At 31.9% G+C, this 15,674-nt stretch overlaps 3 protein-coding genes across 5 annotated transcripts; 2 read left to right on the forward strand and 1 right to left on the reverse strand.

Annotated features, from left to right (window-relative positions):
* Positions 1-66: 66 nt before the first annotated feature.
* Positions 67-6,107, reverse strand: LOC139987606 (guanine nucleotide exchange factor for Rab-3A). Of its 2 annotated transcripts, none has more exons than XM_072004047.1 (8): positions 5,967-6,107; positions 4,272-4,581; positions 3,980-4,192; positions 3,668-3,903; positions 3,161-3,544; positions 2,943-3,045; positions 2,799-2,865; positions 67-2,737 (listed from the first exon to the last, which is right to left on the reverse strand). In XM_072004047.1, the coding sequence occupies exons 2-8, from the start codon at positions 4,494-4,496 to the stop codon at positions 2,658-2,660; spliced, it is 1,308 nt and encodes a 435-aa protein (XP_071860148.1). In that variant the 5' UTR covers positions 4,497-4,581; positions 5,967-6,107; the 3' UTR covers positions 67-2,657. The 2 variants fall into 2 exon arrangements, with proteins under 2 accessions (XP_071860148.1, XP_071860147.1); XM_072004046.1 differs by lacking the exon at positions 5,967-6,107 and adding an exon at positions 5,337-5,524.
* A 6-nt stretch (positions 6,108-6,113) lies between these two features.
* Positions 6,114-10,754, forward strand: LOC139987601 (tonsoku-like protein). Its single transcript, XM_072004040.1, has 6 exons — positions 6,114-6,252; positions 6,454-6,711; positions 6,791-6,959; positions 7,104-7,519; positions 7,595-9,583; positions 9,654-10,754. The coding sequence occupies exons 1-6, from the start codon at positions 6,240-6,242 to the stop codon at positions 10,601-10,603; spliced, it is 3,795 nt and encodes a 1,264-aa protein (XP_071860141.1). The 5' UTR covers positions 6,114-6,239; the 3' UTR covers positions 10,604-10,754.
* Positions 10,755-10,891: 137 nt separating this feature from the next.
* Oseg4 (intraflagellar transport protein Oseg4) lies at positions 10,892-15,469 on the forward strand. Of its 2 annotated transcripts, XM_072004042.1 has the most exons (3): positions 10,892-11,009; positions 11,086-11,151; positions 11,242-15,469. In XM_072004042.1, exon 3 carries the CDS (start codon positions 11,296-11,298, stop codon positions 14,848-14,850), a length of 3,555 nt encoding a protein of 1,184 aa, XP_071860143.1. In that variant the 5' UTR covers positions 10,892-11,009; positions 11,086-11,151; positions 11,242-11,295; the 3' UTR covers positions 14,851-15,469. The 2 variants fall into 2 exon arrangements, with proteins under 2 accessions (XP_071860143.1, XP_071860142.1); XM_072004041.1 differs by lacking the exon at positions 10,892-11,009 and having other exon boundaries at positions 11,012-11,151.
* Positions 15,470-15,674: the final 205 nt, after the last annotated feature.

Raw genomic sequence — 15,674 nt, forward strand, 5'->3', positions numbered from 1 at the left:
ATGTATATCGTTATTTGAGCTTATACGTAATATAATTTTACGATAAAATTGATTCGAATACAAGTATAATATTAAAACAAATAATTTTATTCAATAGATAATTAGGTCGAAAAATAATTACAGTTGCAATACATAAAGCTTATTAATAACTAAAGATCATATACTTAGTACTATCCTAATGAACATGAAAATTTATTTTTAAATATAACTATGATACTATTACAATTTAGTTCCTTGACAATCACTATTACATTTTCTTTGTATAATTATGCAAAAATCGCTTTTGTCTTTCCGAATCTAACTGTATCTAGAAATCACGTCTAAATAAAACTCAGTATGTATATTTCAATAAAAATCATTCAGAAGCAATCTTTGGCAACTCTGAAGAATTTGAACAAGTACTATTAGGAATATTTCTAATTGACTATTTAACATATAAATCTCATTACCATTTCATTTCCTATTATTTCGACCATTAATATTTAACATATTTAATTCATTTATACCTCAACCTTTCACAACGAGAGCGTTATTAAACATTTTCGAACACATTTTTTTACTTTTTGAATTGTATTACAACAAAATAATACAAATTTTTTAAATAAATCTTTGTAGGATATATCGCTTTGTATAACATCTACTGATGCATACAGTAATGATTATTTGCAAGAAAAAGCTAACATTTATTTTGATTAAAAAATCTTATTTTCAAAACAAATTATCTCGAGTTAAAACATGCCGCGTTATATTTTCGTATTCGAACACATTCATTTTGATTTATTGTATAAAACTCGCTAATGAACCAAGTTCCTAAAATTAGTTTAAGAGATGTGTTTGGAAGTATTTTATGCGGATATCTTTTTCAATAATTATCATAAAGCACCATTAATACGCAAAGAACGTATCTTTAACGATTACTTACATAAGTAATTTACATATATGTTTATATAAAAACAATTTTATACATTGAATTTAATGCACATTTTTTTTGGAAGAATAAACTTTTTGAGTCTTAGATAAGCGAAATTTTGTCTCAGTCAGATAAAACAATTCATAAAAATGTAAAATCAAATATATAAAACTTTTTTATCAACCAAAATTAAAACATTTTCATATGTAACAATAACAATGTTTGATTGTATATAGTATATTAGATATTAGATATCTAATTCTGTATAATCATAAGAAAAAATTAGAGTGTTGCACTAGAAAACAGTAACAAAAAAATTGCTTCAACTGTACTACAATTTGGTACATTGTAAAAGATGATTCTCTAACTATAGCACACACCAAATATTCATAATTTCAAATATTTTTTATCACTTTAGTCATATGTTAATTATATGACATAATATATGTATAATGTTTCATATAACCCTTAACAATATACATTTTTTAAATATGCGCGCTAATTACCAGGTACTAGTTAATATTTGCAACAGAAGAGAATATTCTTTGAAATGAATATAATACAACTTTTTCTTTGAGGATAAACTACGTACCTTTGGACAAAGTTTTTCACGAAATTTTGTAATATGCAAAGATCTATAAGTTACTGTATATATAAAGATGATAATTATCATTGTATTCAATATGATATCACCCGTTCTTAGATTAGGGTTAAAAATACGAATTTTAATTATTTTATGTCATGCAACTCATTATTAAGCACGATAATAATTATATGCTTTTGTTTTTGATTTTTGGTAAATTATATATGGCATTTTTTAAAACTTCCACCAAAATTTGACATATATATGCATTAAAGAAAAACACTGAAATAATTTCATTGCTTCAATGTTCTATGACACGTTTACCATTAAATTATGAATATACGCTAAAATATAAGTTGTTTTAAGTAACTCTAGGATTTCATTTGTTATGTCCAAAGGTATGTGTACTTATATACATAGAATATACAAACAAAGATAATGTAAAAGAGGATTTTAGAAGACATTTATACCTACAGTCTTTTTTAGACTACAACATTTACACTTTTTTCTTAAATGAACAAAGACAAAGGCCTGCATTTACCTGCTGCCATTATACGATTTGAGGAGAATAAAAACAATAGTTGCTAATAAATTATAGAAATAACGAAGTCATCTCATTTTACGTGCTGCGATTAAATCGCTATAACTATAAAGCTTAAACTAAAAGCTAGTCACGCGTTATTAATAAGCGGAAAGTCAAAAGGCACCATGTTCCCAATATCTTAGAAATACTTGATTGCACTTTAAAACTGATTAAAACGTATTTATGCTCGCTATAATAATAAAATAATATAAAATGAACTTTTCAGATCATTAAAGGAAAGTCTTCGATATTATGTTTGTGAATGAAATAAGATTCGATATTGTAGAAATTATAATCTCAATCGAAATGGTTCATAAATTGATTTGTATAAATCCCTCCTTCTATCTTATTAAACAATTCGAAGCGTTTCACGCTATGAGTAGAGGAATCTGAGAGCTTTCATATATTAAAACTTTAACACTTACTCTACAAAATCTCGATCAGTAGATAAAAAAGATCGAGGCTAGTTGGAACGATTAAAATTTTTAACAATCTACAGTTGATACTTGTAAACGAATAATAACAGATCCATGGCCTAATTTGTTATATTTAAGACTAGAAAAAGTCCTTCATGGAGAGCGTTAAGACGATAGTGCGAGGCCCAAACGAGCAAATGCCATTTCCTTCCGTAATCGAGTAATTTCCCAATAAACATCGTGAACTGTAACAATAATTAAATTTCTACACTACCAGAAAGGTAAATCAGTATAATGAATATTTACCTGAGCTTTTAACAAGGCCACGTTCAATATAACGTAAATAATTCAAAAAATCGCAGACCGCTATAATCTACAAAAATATATTTAATTTTATATTCAAATATGTAAAGATTCATAATAAATTATTTACAAAATTTAAAAACTTACTCGATTGCGACAAATTTGTGATATGCTGTACCACTGATTTTCTTGATCTCCGAATCTCATACGATAATAACATTGGCGCGGTGCTTCAAGCAATACACATTTTCTAAAGAAACAAAAAAAAAAAAAAAAAAAAAAAGACAAAAAAGAAAAGATATGTTAATTTAGTATAATCAGAAAATTTCTTATATATCGCTATGGTATTAAAACACAAGATTTACTTTGGAAAAGTGAATTTAGTTTTGTCGCTGATCGCTTCGATAAAGATGATGCCATCGAGAACGGCTTGTTTAACTTTTGTACCCAATTCTTTGTTAGGGAAATCAAGGCAAAGATCGATGTCTTCTGTAAAGATTCTACCAACAAAAGGATCACCTTTGTCTACACATGGATTAGATTTCCATTTAAGAAACTCTGTATGTACTCTAGGGTCAACTTCGAGGCCAAAGTCTTTGCATTCTTTGTCTTTCTCCTTTTCTGAATCTTTTTTCCAATCTCTTTCTAGTGTCTCTCGATCCGAAGGTAGAGATGATCTTTGTTCTTTCAGTGGGGAATCCGGTGGAGAACTCTCTCGACCGTATTTTAAATTGAAATGCGACGGTGATCTAGGTGCAAAAATATTTTGGATATAATTTAAATACCAACCTACATTTATCGATATTCCTGATAACTAACAAAAGATATGACTAGAAGGATTTTAATTGTAATGATAGTAAATGCAATTTTACCTTCGATGTTTCCTTGCAAAAAGACCTTGCTGAGTATCTTCACTGTTTGGACGACTTTTCGTATCGATCTGCGGATGTAGATGGAAGTTTGGTTTAGCCGGCGTCGAAGTTAACACTAACGTTTTTAGAGCTGCTACTTCTGCAGCCAAAACTTCAGCTTTCATACGACTTTCCTCCAGTAGGCGCTCTGCTGTAGCTTGACGTACATTTGCTTCTCGTACCATGTTATGTGCCTCCTATGTATACATAAAAATTTGCTCAATTTTTTATGCCTTTATGTTACATATTAACAATATAGTTCATGAGATTTACTTGAAAGAGGCTGGCAGTGAGTTCTTCCAATTCAGCTTCAACATCTTGTTTAATTCTTGAAAGTCTTGTGACTTCTTCATCTTTCAATTTTAATTCCTCATGTGCTCTCTTAAGTTCATCTTGTAATTTTGCTACAGCATGTTCCTTTACTTCTGCTATAGCTCTACCCCATTGTAAAGTGGTTGGTGAGGGTGGTTCTCTTTCCTGAGAGTTCTGAAAATAACACATGAGCAATATCATTACAGCAATATAAATAATTAATTGTAATATATATTGAATTACAAGAAATTACTTGAGAGTCCTTTATACATAATAATGGTTTTGAGGAGTTATTACAATGGTTGAGTTTTGTTGAATCATTAATGGAATCTTTGTTGTTTATTATTTCGGCATCTTCTTCATTAAATGTAATAGGTAATGGCTTGATACAATGATTTTGATTTTCAAACAATTTATGTTCATTCTTGTTCAACCTTGCCAGAGTGTCACAGGATTTTGCAAGTTTTCTTTGTTCCATCGTTGGTGAATTTCAATATCGCAATTGAACATTGTGGAGCTTTCTGGTATACGTAAATACAGGAGTGATCTTGGTTGAACTGGAACTAAACAGATTAGATTGTGAAAACAGATGTTGCTTGGTTTAAAAATAAATTTCCTTAATGGCAACATTCTTTAAAAGTATAATCTCCTAAAATATTCTTGTAAGTGATGAGAAATGACCAAAATAAATATACCACTCTGTGTGTTACACAACTCTGTATGTATATATGTTGATTTCTAGATCTATAAAAAGAAATGCTGCAAATGATTCTGTCCATATAAACTAAATTAAGACAATATTAGTTTTTAAATATTTATTCCAATACAATAATAAATTTATATATATATATATTTATTTATTTATTTATATGTATGAAGAAAAGGGAAAAATAAACAAAGTACATTAAATATTCCATATCTTATCAAATTAATAAAAAGATTGAAATAAAAAAAACAATGAATTTCGATTAATATATTTTATAATTATGATTCTAATCGCATAAAACATATAAGACAATTCTGTTGCGGACCTTTCATAACGGATACCTTAATTAATGGCAATTTATGTATCTCGGCAATTAAAAGGATGACGAGAGAATAATTCCGTTAGGCAAATGTCCTTTTTTTATTTATATAAACAAGCTCTTTCGTTGTAATACGCAATAGAGTATTGAAATATTATTTCAACATGTCGTAACAAAGATTAGATTGAACAGCATCCAAAGATGAGAGGAAAATTCATCAACGAAAAACGGATCCGCGCGTATCGATCCAAAGACGGTGTGATTCTAATGCTTGGCAGCATTCTATAACTTACCCGTGAACCTTTCTTTACGCAACTCTCCTGCCATTAGTGGGTCTGGCGAAAATCATCAAATGATATCAGAGAGAAAAAAGCGGAACGGTATAAAGATTTTTTTCCGCAATATGTCAACTTGGTGTCAACGTGTAAAAAGAAACGGCACCCATCACCCTTACGCGACCCGCAACACGGCCCGACTGAAGTCACATAGACAAGAGTATAACAGTGAACTTTCAAGCGCCACAGGTTACCCACTGCTAAATGCTCGTACTACCTCGTACCAGGTCGTACTTATGCTCCGTAGATTATGAAGTCATTGAAGTTCACGCGCGTCTTGAATTAGGCGAAGAATTACGAAAGCGAACGTCGTAGCACGCGTACGAAAATTTTCACTGAAATAAAACTACGCTACGATACGCTACGAGATTCGCTCATTGCCGCCTTTTTAACGTAATTAGAGTTAAAGCGATTTCAATTGTGCTCAATGCCGCTGGAATTTAATCTGTTATTGTTTTCTCACGGTTTCGTTTCACGTTATTTCAATTATACAGCTGCTGCTAGCTTTAGAAATACTTTAGAAATTTGTAAATATCATAGCTAATTTTATCAAATATTTTGGATGAAAATTTTTAGGTGCGACAGTACCTTATTTTTTCAGCGATCGATGGTAATTTCGATGTCTAGTAACTTGATAATTTTGTCACGTTTCTCCATCAAAGGCACTTCATGCTCTATTCTTTACCGTTATGAGGCGTCTGCTGCAGTGTTTGATGCTTTTCGTGCGTGACTATGCTTTCGGTTTGATGTTCCTCTTTGTGTTTGTGTGACGGCATAGTCCCGATCGGATGAGGTCCGAATTGGAATCCACGAAGTTGAATATGAATCACTTATTACTGTGATAATTGATATTTGTAAATAATGGATATCGGAAGTGAGTAGTATTTTACTTGCTCTTTTCTATTTTAATATTTATAAGAAGATTATAAATATGAATGTGATGTTACCGAAATTAATATGTATAAATAAAATGTATGAAGACTAAGTTTCATTGTATGATGAGAGTTAGTAAATATGATTTCTCTAGTAAGTAACATAGTATGCTATATATACAGAAATGTTGATTTGATAATAGGATTAATTAAAAAGAAGAAACGGGTCAAGCGTGATGGCAACCTTCAGCAATTGGCTGAAATTGTTAAAGAGCTTGGTGACGTATACTTTGAAAGTGACAAGTATGAAGATGCTTTGCAGGAATATACAGAACAACTGGAAATTTGCAATATCTTAGGAGATAAATTAAATATAGCAGTTGCTCATAGAATGATTGGAGAAATACAGGCAAGTCTTGGCAACTACGAGGAAGCATTGAGCCATCAAAATCTTTACTTGGGTTTGTATTTAAAATATTCATTGTGTTAATATTTTTAATTTATATAGCACTATAATAGAAACATTTTTGTGTTAGGTAGAAGGGGCCAAGGAGATACAAAATTTATTAGAAGAACAACGAGCTTATGCAACATTAGGTAGAACATATTTTTGTTGGGCTGAAAGTCAGCCTGAAGAATCCGAAAGAAAACCTGATGCTCTTATAAGTGCAAGACAAGCGTACACGAAGAGTATACGTCTTTGCAATGAGTATTATATCTTATTTAACGTTAATAAATTTATATTATATAATATATATAAAATACATAATATAATATAATATATATAAAATATATATATGATATTAATTTCCTAAGCAGTATATTATAAAAAGTATATTTGTATTTTATTTAGATTGGGTGATACTAACATTGACCTAAAAGAATTAATGACAATGAGGGCACGATTGTTATTGAATTTGGGATTAGTACTAGAAGCTGAAAAAAAACATCAAGAGGCTGTTGATTTACTGGAAAAAGCTGCAGGTTTATGTAAGACACATAATTTACGGGAAGATTTCTATAGAACGCAAATTGCTCTCGGAGGAATTTACGAGCGAAATCGCGATTATGATCTGGCTTTAACACATTACGAAACTGCCGTTGAAGTTGATAATTCATCTTTAAAAGCAGAAGCACGATTTCTTCAAGCAGAATTACTTTTAAAAATAGGAAAATGGACCGAATCACGAAAAATATTAGTGCTTCTTTACGTTACGGAAAACATACCACAAAATCTGAAGCATCAAGTAGAAAAATGTCTCAGGATAGGTATGATTTAAGAGAATATAATTATTTTTATGGTTTTATTTGAAATATTTGTTTGAAAAAATACTTTGTTTATAGTTGCAACATTACAAACAACTGAAGAAGCTTTAACTACAGAAAAAGATACCAGCATTAAGTTGAAATATTATGAGACATTAGGAGATGCGGCGGTGGCTGCACACTGTTTTGAGGAAGCCATAGAATATTACAGAAAGATGCTCATGTGTGCGGAAGAAATAGAAAGCGATCGCACAGGAGCAGCTTTATTAAGTTTAGCCCAAACATTGAAAGATGTCGAACGATATAACGAAGCATTGGACTTTGCTCGTAGAGAACTAGAACTATGCACAAATCCACGTGAAATATGTAGATCTGCTTTGTTCTTAATAGATTTATTGATAACTATTAAAGCAAACAACAAAGAGATTGAAGATATTTATAGTCTAGCCTTGAAAAATGCAAAAGCTTGCAATGATATTTCTTTAGAAACAAGTGTTTTAAGAGAATACTTGAATTATCTAACAAATACCAATAGAACAGAAGAGATAGGAGCACTTTCAGAAAAGTTAGATACGTTAGAAAAATTATGTAATGATACAGATAGTGAAAGCGAATCAGAAGAAGACAATATTGGCGCAAACATTTGCTTGGAAGATTTGTCGGATGTTGAAGCAGAATTAAAAGTTAGAGAAAATATTAAAAATAGAAAACGAACGAGAAAGACGTCGGTTGCTATAAAAAGGAACGAAAAAGGAGAAACACAACTTCATGTAGCTTGTATACATGGGAATGTTGAAACTGTAGAAAAATTATTAGAATCTGGTCATTTAACGAATGTTAGAGACCATTTTGGCTGGACTCCTCTTCATGAAGCAGCTAATCATGGTCATGTCGAAATTGCAAAGTTATTATTAAAATATGGTGCAGATGTAAATGATCCTGGAAGTTTGATGTGCCAAGGAGTTACTCCTCTTCATGATGCGGCTTCCTGCGGCAATTTTACCATGATGAGATTTTTAATCGAACACGGAGCAAATGTAGAACTTAAAACGAACGATGATGATACTGCACTAGATTGTCTAGAACAATGGAGGGATCGTGTTGATGTTTTATCTTCTGAAGATCAAATGGAGTATGATGAAATGCACAAATTATTGTCTGCTATGATACCAGCGAGTAATAAGAGAATTTCGAAACGATCTCATACATCATCATGCAATTCAAAAACTCACAGCATAGATGAAAATGTTGTTATAGAAAAGATCTCTGCAGGTGAAGATTATAAAAGAACTATAGCTAGCTTAAAACATAGGAATGATCCAATTGGAGCTTCTTTGTCCTCTATGAAACGAAATGTAAATCCACTTTTGAATAGTGAAGAGGTTCTTTTGGATGATTGGTTGGAAGATGATATCAATGAAAGTATAAATAATAGAAGGTGCTCTGATGAACATTCCTCCTCGATGACAAAGAGGAAATCAAGTAATGGAAATGTTGATGTTGAGAAAAATTTAAAACGGCAAAAAATGAATGATGAAGATCAAGTAATTGAAGATAATGAATGTGATGTAATAGAGGAGGATAGTAATGATAGTTGCAGTATTGAAATAAGACGGATTTCTAGTGAACGTAAGATTCAGAAAAAAAAACAGCAAATGTCGTTGTTATCAATTGGATTTACTAAAGATTCTACTTCTCGAAGTTCTTCACCTGTAATTCCATTTAACACAGGATGTGAATCAACAGAAATCAATACTATGAGATCAGTTATTTTAAACATCCTTGTAGATGGAAAAATGTTTAAAACCCAAATAGAATTTTCGAATACAATGAAACCACTAGTAAAAGAAATTGTAGCTGATATTGAAACTAAATTCTACAACGATACTGGATGTAAAGTAAAACTAGATCTAAAAACTATGGATGGTATTGCGATCAATTGCAATAACGTGTTCACGATATTAAATGAAGGGGATATTGTTAAAAATTTGGCATGCGAAATAATTGAGCTAGAAACTCCTTCTATTGTCGAGCGATATGGGGCGATTTGTAAAAATTACAATATAGGTAGATATTTTATGAGTAAGTATACTTATTTCATAATTTTCAAAATAATCATTATTTTTAATATTTTTAGATATACGAGAATGCATATTAAAGTGTTTGAAATCATGTGAGAACACGTTTACTTTGCGATTAAAACAAGAAGATATAAGAAAAGAAGAATTTATATCTTTATTGAAAACTCTAGAATATCAAAAGAATGTTCAAATATTAGATTTATCCGGTGGTAACTTATATGAACTTGGAAAATCTTTAAATGATTGTATTTTAAGATTGTCAGCTTTGCAAGAATTGTGCCTTCAAGGATGTGATATAGATTTTAAGTGTCTAAGTAAATTAGAGAAACTACCTCCACAACTTAAGTTTCTTGATCTCAGCTATAATCCTCTTGGATCATCAAGTCAAGAAATCTTATTCAAACTTTTCACCCCTTTAACACAGCTTCGGACATTGAATTTGCGATATTGTCAATTATGTAATTTTCGTTTTCTTTTAAATAACAATAGTCTAGTAAATTTAGATATTTCTTGGAACTGTTTCAGTGAAGATGAAGTCTGTGGCACTTTACAAAGACAATTACTTAATTTGAATTTATCGAATACTATTTGTTCTAGGGATTTTAATTTGGTTAAAAATATTTTTAATAAAACAGATTTTTCATTTGTTAATTTAGAATGTTTAGAGCTTGCTTCATGCGAATTATCGGATATTGACATTAGAAATATATTGTCACGTGTATCGAATCTTTCGAAATTGGTACTTAAAGGAAACAGAAAAGTGGGAGCACAATCGCTAAATTTATTATTGAAATACACACCAACACTAAGACATATCGATGTTAGTGGATGTGAGAATATTACTGAATTTCCTGATTCCGAAGTATTTATTGAAAAACCTGAGATTTGTACATTAATCGTGAGTATGTATCCAGAAGTGTGTGACTGTTGGGTTCGTTTATGGCGAGGGAAGGGTATAGTAAAGAAACTGCCGCATAATCTTACTATTTTTAAACCGGTATTTTAATATTTTTATACATATAATACTATGTGTGCATAGAATTGAAAAGAATTACAAATTACAGAAAGCATTCATTTACTTTAAAACATATTTCATCACTTTCTTTAATTTGTAGTAGCTTAAGAAGTATATTTTTATACAAACTATCTTTTGTAAATAGTAAATTATCTAAATATGTCTATATTAGATTTCAATAGATATTTCCTAAAAAGACAAATTTGAAATACCGGAAGTGTAGTATATTTTACTGCACTTCCTTGCATTAATGTGAATGGGAACATTTAATAAAGTCCAATTCAATGTATATCTGTTATCAAATTTTAGTTGTTTTATACTTTACAGTAACCTTTCCTTCAAACTGGTGTTCAATCGAATCACGAAAGCTATAAAAAATGCATATAGTTAAATAAAGGTAATATTTAAGTAACATGCTAAAAATGTTTTATAACAGAAAATATTGTAATATACATTGTAAATATTTTTAACAGGCAATAAACTTTGTTTACCTTTGCTCCGTTTTTTAATTACGAATGCTATCAACATTGCATAATAATGTAAGTGAACAATAATTCCAATCATAACAATTTAAAATCGACTGAGTCATTATAGCATCAGTTTTCATATGCTGCCATCATTTCTTTCAGAAGCTGATTCAGTAAAGAATACGAAATAATTGATGTTTATTAAATATTTACAAAATGTTTGTATACTTGAGTAAAAAAATAGCAATACCAAACAATTTTCGTCTGAATTGTATAGCATGGAACCAAAGGGAAGGTTATATAGCTGTTGGCGGAGAGGATGGTCTTTTGAAAGTACTTAGAGTAGACTCCAATGTAAGTGGCTCTACCAGTGGTGGGAGGTCTAGAAACTTAACTGCTGCAAGTAATTTAAGTATGAATCAAACTTTAGAAGGTCACAATGGTCATGTACAAGTAGTTACATGGAACGAACAACACCAGAAACTAACTTCAAGTGATCAGAATGGTGTAATTATAGTTTGGATGTTGTACAAGGGCTCTTGGTACGATGAAATGATAAATAACTGCAATAAATCGATAGTTAAAGGGATGGCATGGAGTTTAGATGGTTTAAAAATTTGCATAGTTTATGAAGATGGATCAGTTATTGTAGGTTCAGTTGATGGAAATAGAATCTGGGGCAAGGAATTAAAAAATACAGCCCTTGCTGCTGTACAATGGTCTCCAGATGGGAAACTATTATTGTTTGGCATAAAAAATGGGGAAGTTCATCTCTTTGATAATCAAGGCGTATTTTTAACAAAGTTAAATATGATACCACTTAATGGTGGTCAAGTTCAAACGATAGTTTCATTGCAATGGTATGATGGAAGGAATGGTTATATTGGCATAGATTGTCCAACTTTAGCTGTTTGCTACAGGAATGGTAAAATACAGCTCATGAAAGACACTAATGACGATAATCCAATTGTAATAGAAACTGGTATGACAGTAGCATGGTGTTGTTGGAATAGTTATGGGTCTATATTAGCTGTAACTGGGATGTTACCATTATTGGGCAATGGAGAAACAAAGGACACCAATGTCATTCAATTTTATACTCCTTTTGGTAAACATATGAGGACTCTAAAAATACCTGGTAGAGAAGTCACCTGTTGTGCATGGGAAGGAGGATCACTCAGAGTAGCTCTATCTGTTGATTCTCATATCTATTTTGCAAATATTCGTTTGGATTATAAATGGACTTACTTCAGTAATACAGTTGTGTATACAAATGAGAAGATTACCAAAGATGGCATTTGCATTATATTTTGGAATACAACGAATAATACATATTGTACTAAAAATGTAAGAGCATTGATCTCCATAGCTTCACACGGAGATCATTGTGTTTTGGCAATAAAAAATGACCTTGCTCAAGGATCAGAGCAATTTGCACTCTTAGTATGCAATACAATTGCTACTCCAATAGATACTAAGTTTATAGACTTAGAGCCACTATGGGTGACCATGACAAATAGTGTAATTGTTGCAGCATCCAAGAACAATTTCTTGGTTTGGAGTTATCGCACTCCTCGTAATTCCATGTTGCATGTAGGACGAATTAGAAGAGATAAAATTTACCATATTGACGAAACTCCGACCGGGGTGACGGAAGTTATTCAAGATTTAGACAAAGACAGATCCTTTGAGGCACCTATTAATACTAAAGCTACTATGGACCCGATTTGTTGTTTGTGCGCAACTGATAAGATTTTATTGATAGGCAGAGAGTCGGGAATGATTCAAAGATATTCTCTATCTCAGATAACTCTTACAAATAGATATAATACATCTTGTAAGCTTTATAAGATTGCAATCAACTGTGATTCATCTCGGGCGTCTATTATGGACACGAGTGGCGTTCTAACTATGTTAGATTTAGAGACTGATTTCAAGAAAAATACTTTGAAGGATGGAGAATCAGAGGGCGAAATAAATAAGTTCGAAAGAAAGGATGTGTGGGCCATGTGCTGGGCACAAGACAATCCCGCTCTATTAGCAATTATAGAAAAAACCAGAATGTACGTTTTAAGAGAATTCGATCCCGAAGAACCGATATCCTGTTCTGGATACATCTGTTCATTTCAAGATTTAGAAATACGTTGCGTTTTATTGGACGATCTAATGCAGAAACCAGAAGATACAAGAAATGATTTAATAGTGGATCTAGAAGTGAAATCACTGAGGGATACCAGGGAATTATTGATGAAAGTAGGATTGAAAGAAGCAAATAATTTCATCCAGGACAATCCACATCCACGATTATGGCGCTTATTAGCAGAATCAGCATTACAGAAGCTAGAGTTGGAGACTGCAGAAAATGCAATGGTTCGTTGCACAGATTACTTAGGTATACAATTTATCAAACGTTTACAGAACGTGCACAACGATCATCTGAAGAAAGCCGAGGTGGCTGCGTTTCTTGGCAACTATGACGAAGCTGAAAAATTATATTTAAATATGGACAGAAGGGATCTTGCTATTTCGTTACGTCAAAAATTAGGAGATTATTTTCGAGTGGTACAGCTAATGAAAATGGGTATTGGCGGGTCTGATAAACAAATGGAGTACGCTTACAATAAAATTGGCGAATATTATGCTGAAAGACAGAATTGGGAAGGTGCAAAAGAATATTATGGAAAGAGCAGGAATCTGGAGAAACTTATAGAATGCTATTATAAATTAGAAGACTTTGTTCAATTAGCAGGGACAGTGCAACAGTTACCAGATAAAAGTCCCCTTTTGAAGATGGTAGCAAGAATGCTAGGTTCCGTGGGTATGTGTTCCCAAGCAGTAGCAGCATATATAAAATACGGAGATGTGAAACTGGCCGTAGATACGTGCGTTCGTTTGAATCACTGGGACCAAGCAGTCGAATTAGCAAAGACCTATAAAATGGCCCAAATAGGCGAATTATTGAACAAGTATGCCAATCATCTTCTGTCTAATGGAAAGAGACTACAGGCTGTAGAATTATACAAGAAGGCAAATCATAATTTGGAAGCAGCAAAGTTGCTGTTTCAATTAGCAGAAGAACAAGCAAAGACGAGGACGAACCCTCTACGCGTGAAGAAGATTTATGTTCTAGCTGCTCTATTGGTCGAAGATCATATCAATGCCGCACCAGCTGCTAAGGGTGGCCGTAGCAACGTTGTGATGGGTTTAACAGAAAACAACGAAGACACTCGGGTGATAGAGAATGCCTGGAAAGGGGCAGAGGCTTATCATTTTCTCTTATTAGCCAATAGGCAGATATATTCAGGGAATTTTGATGCAGCCATGAAAACAGCTCTGAGATTGAGAGAGTACGAAGATATCTTGCAACCGGAAGATATTTACTGCTTGCTTGCTCTATCAAGCGCAGTCAATCACGCTTTTGCAGTCTGTTCCAAAGCGTTTATTAAATTAGAATCTCTAGAGATTATTTCAGAGGCGGTCAGAGAAGAATATGAGGATTTGGCTGTGGACATCTTCACCAAGCACAGTCCTCAAGATGTTCGTAATTCTAAGGCAGAATGTACAAATTGCGAGAGTTTGGTACCCGACTGGTGTGTCGCCTGTCCTAACTGTATGACCAGGTTCCCTCCTTGTATTATCTCTGGCAAACCGTTGATGGACCTGAGCAATGCGTGGATCTGCACCGTTTGCAGACACCATGTGGCTACAGAACGAGATGTAGTTAATATTAATGCTTGCCCTTTGTGCCACAGCACGGTTACATATATGTAATTGATGTGTGTGAGTATGTATTGGACATGCATTATCAGACAAATATGTTATGCTTGAGCTATAACAGACATGCCGGTGAGCTTTAAGCTTGCCATTGAAAGAGCATGTTTCATTTTTATAGTAGTATGCACCACTTAGAATGTGCACTGCTTAAAAGTATTAATCCGTGTTACGATTTAGGTAATGTGTTACGTATCTGGTTGTTTTATTGAATCGATAAGATCAATCCGTAGTTATCTGACTATTTAGAATTTATGATTTAGAAACGTGTGATAATGTTGTGATTAGTCAAATTTTCAATGTTACTTATCACCTAGTAATTATATGGTTATTTTATTTTGAAAAATATTATTAGGGACACGTTAATTAATAACAATTTTCGTAGTTTTAAAAATGAATAATTTCTGATCTCATTTGTAAGTCTGGCGTCTTATTCTTGTGTAGTATTTTGTTATCTTTTTCAATTTAAATTATGAAGCTTCTCTATTTTAAATATCTTTTTATATTCTACGCATTTAAGACAGTGTACTTATATAATTTAATTGCATAGTGATAAGTTTTAATGCAAATTCCGTCCAATAACTGAAATATTAATACCGTCCATTATATATGTATAAATACATATATATATAAATATATATAAATATATATATATTTATATCTATTAATTTTTATATTATCATAAGCGTCTACATTAAACATATTTTAGACTATTTTATATGTTTTTTTAATGAATATTTCCTTAGAGCATGTTTTATTTAAAATTTAACTTATACAACAAAATTCAAAGGAATTACCGGTCTGCGCATGGCAACTGATTGGCG

This window comes from Bombus fervidus, chromosome 5, assembly GCF_041682495.2.
Source record: "Bombus fervidus isolate BK054 chromosome 5, iyBomFerv1, whole genome shotgun sequence".
Classification (NCBI taxonomy): domain Eukaryota; kingdom Metazoa; phylum Arthropoda; class Insecta; order Hymenoptera; family Apidae; genus Bombus; species Bombus fervidus.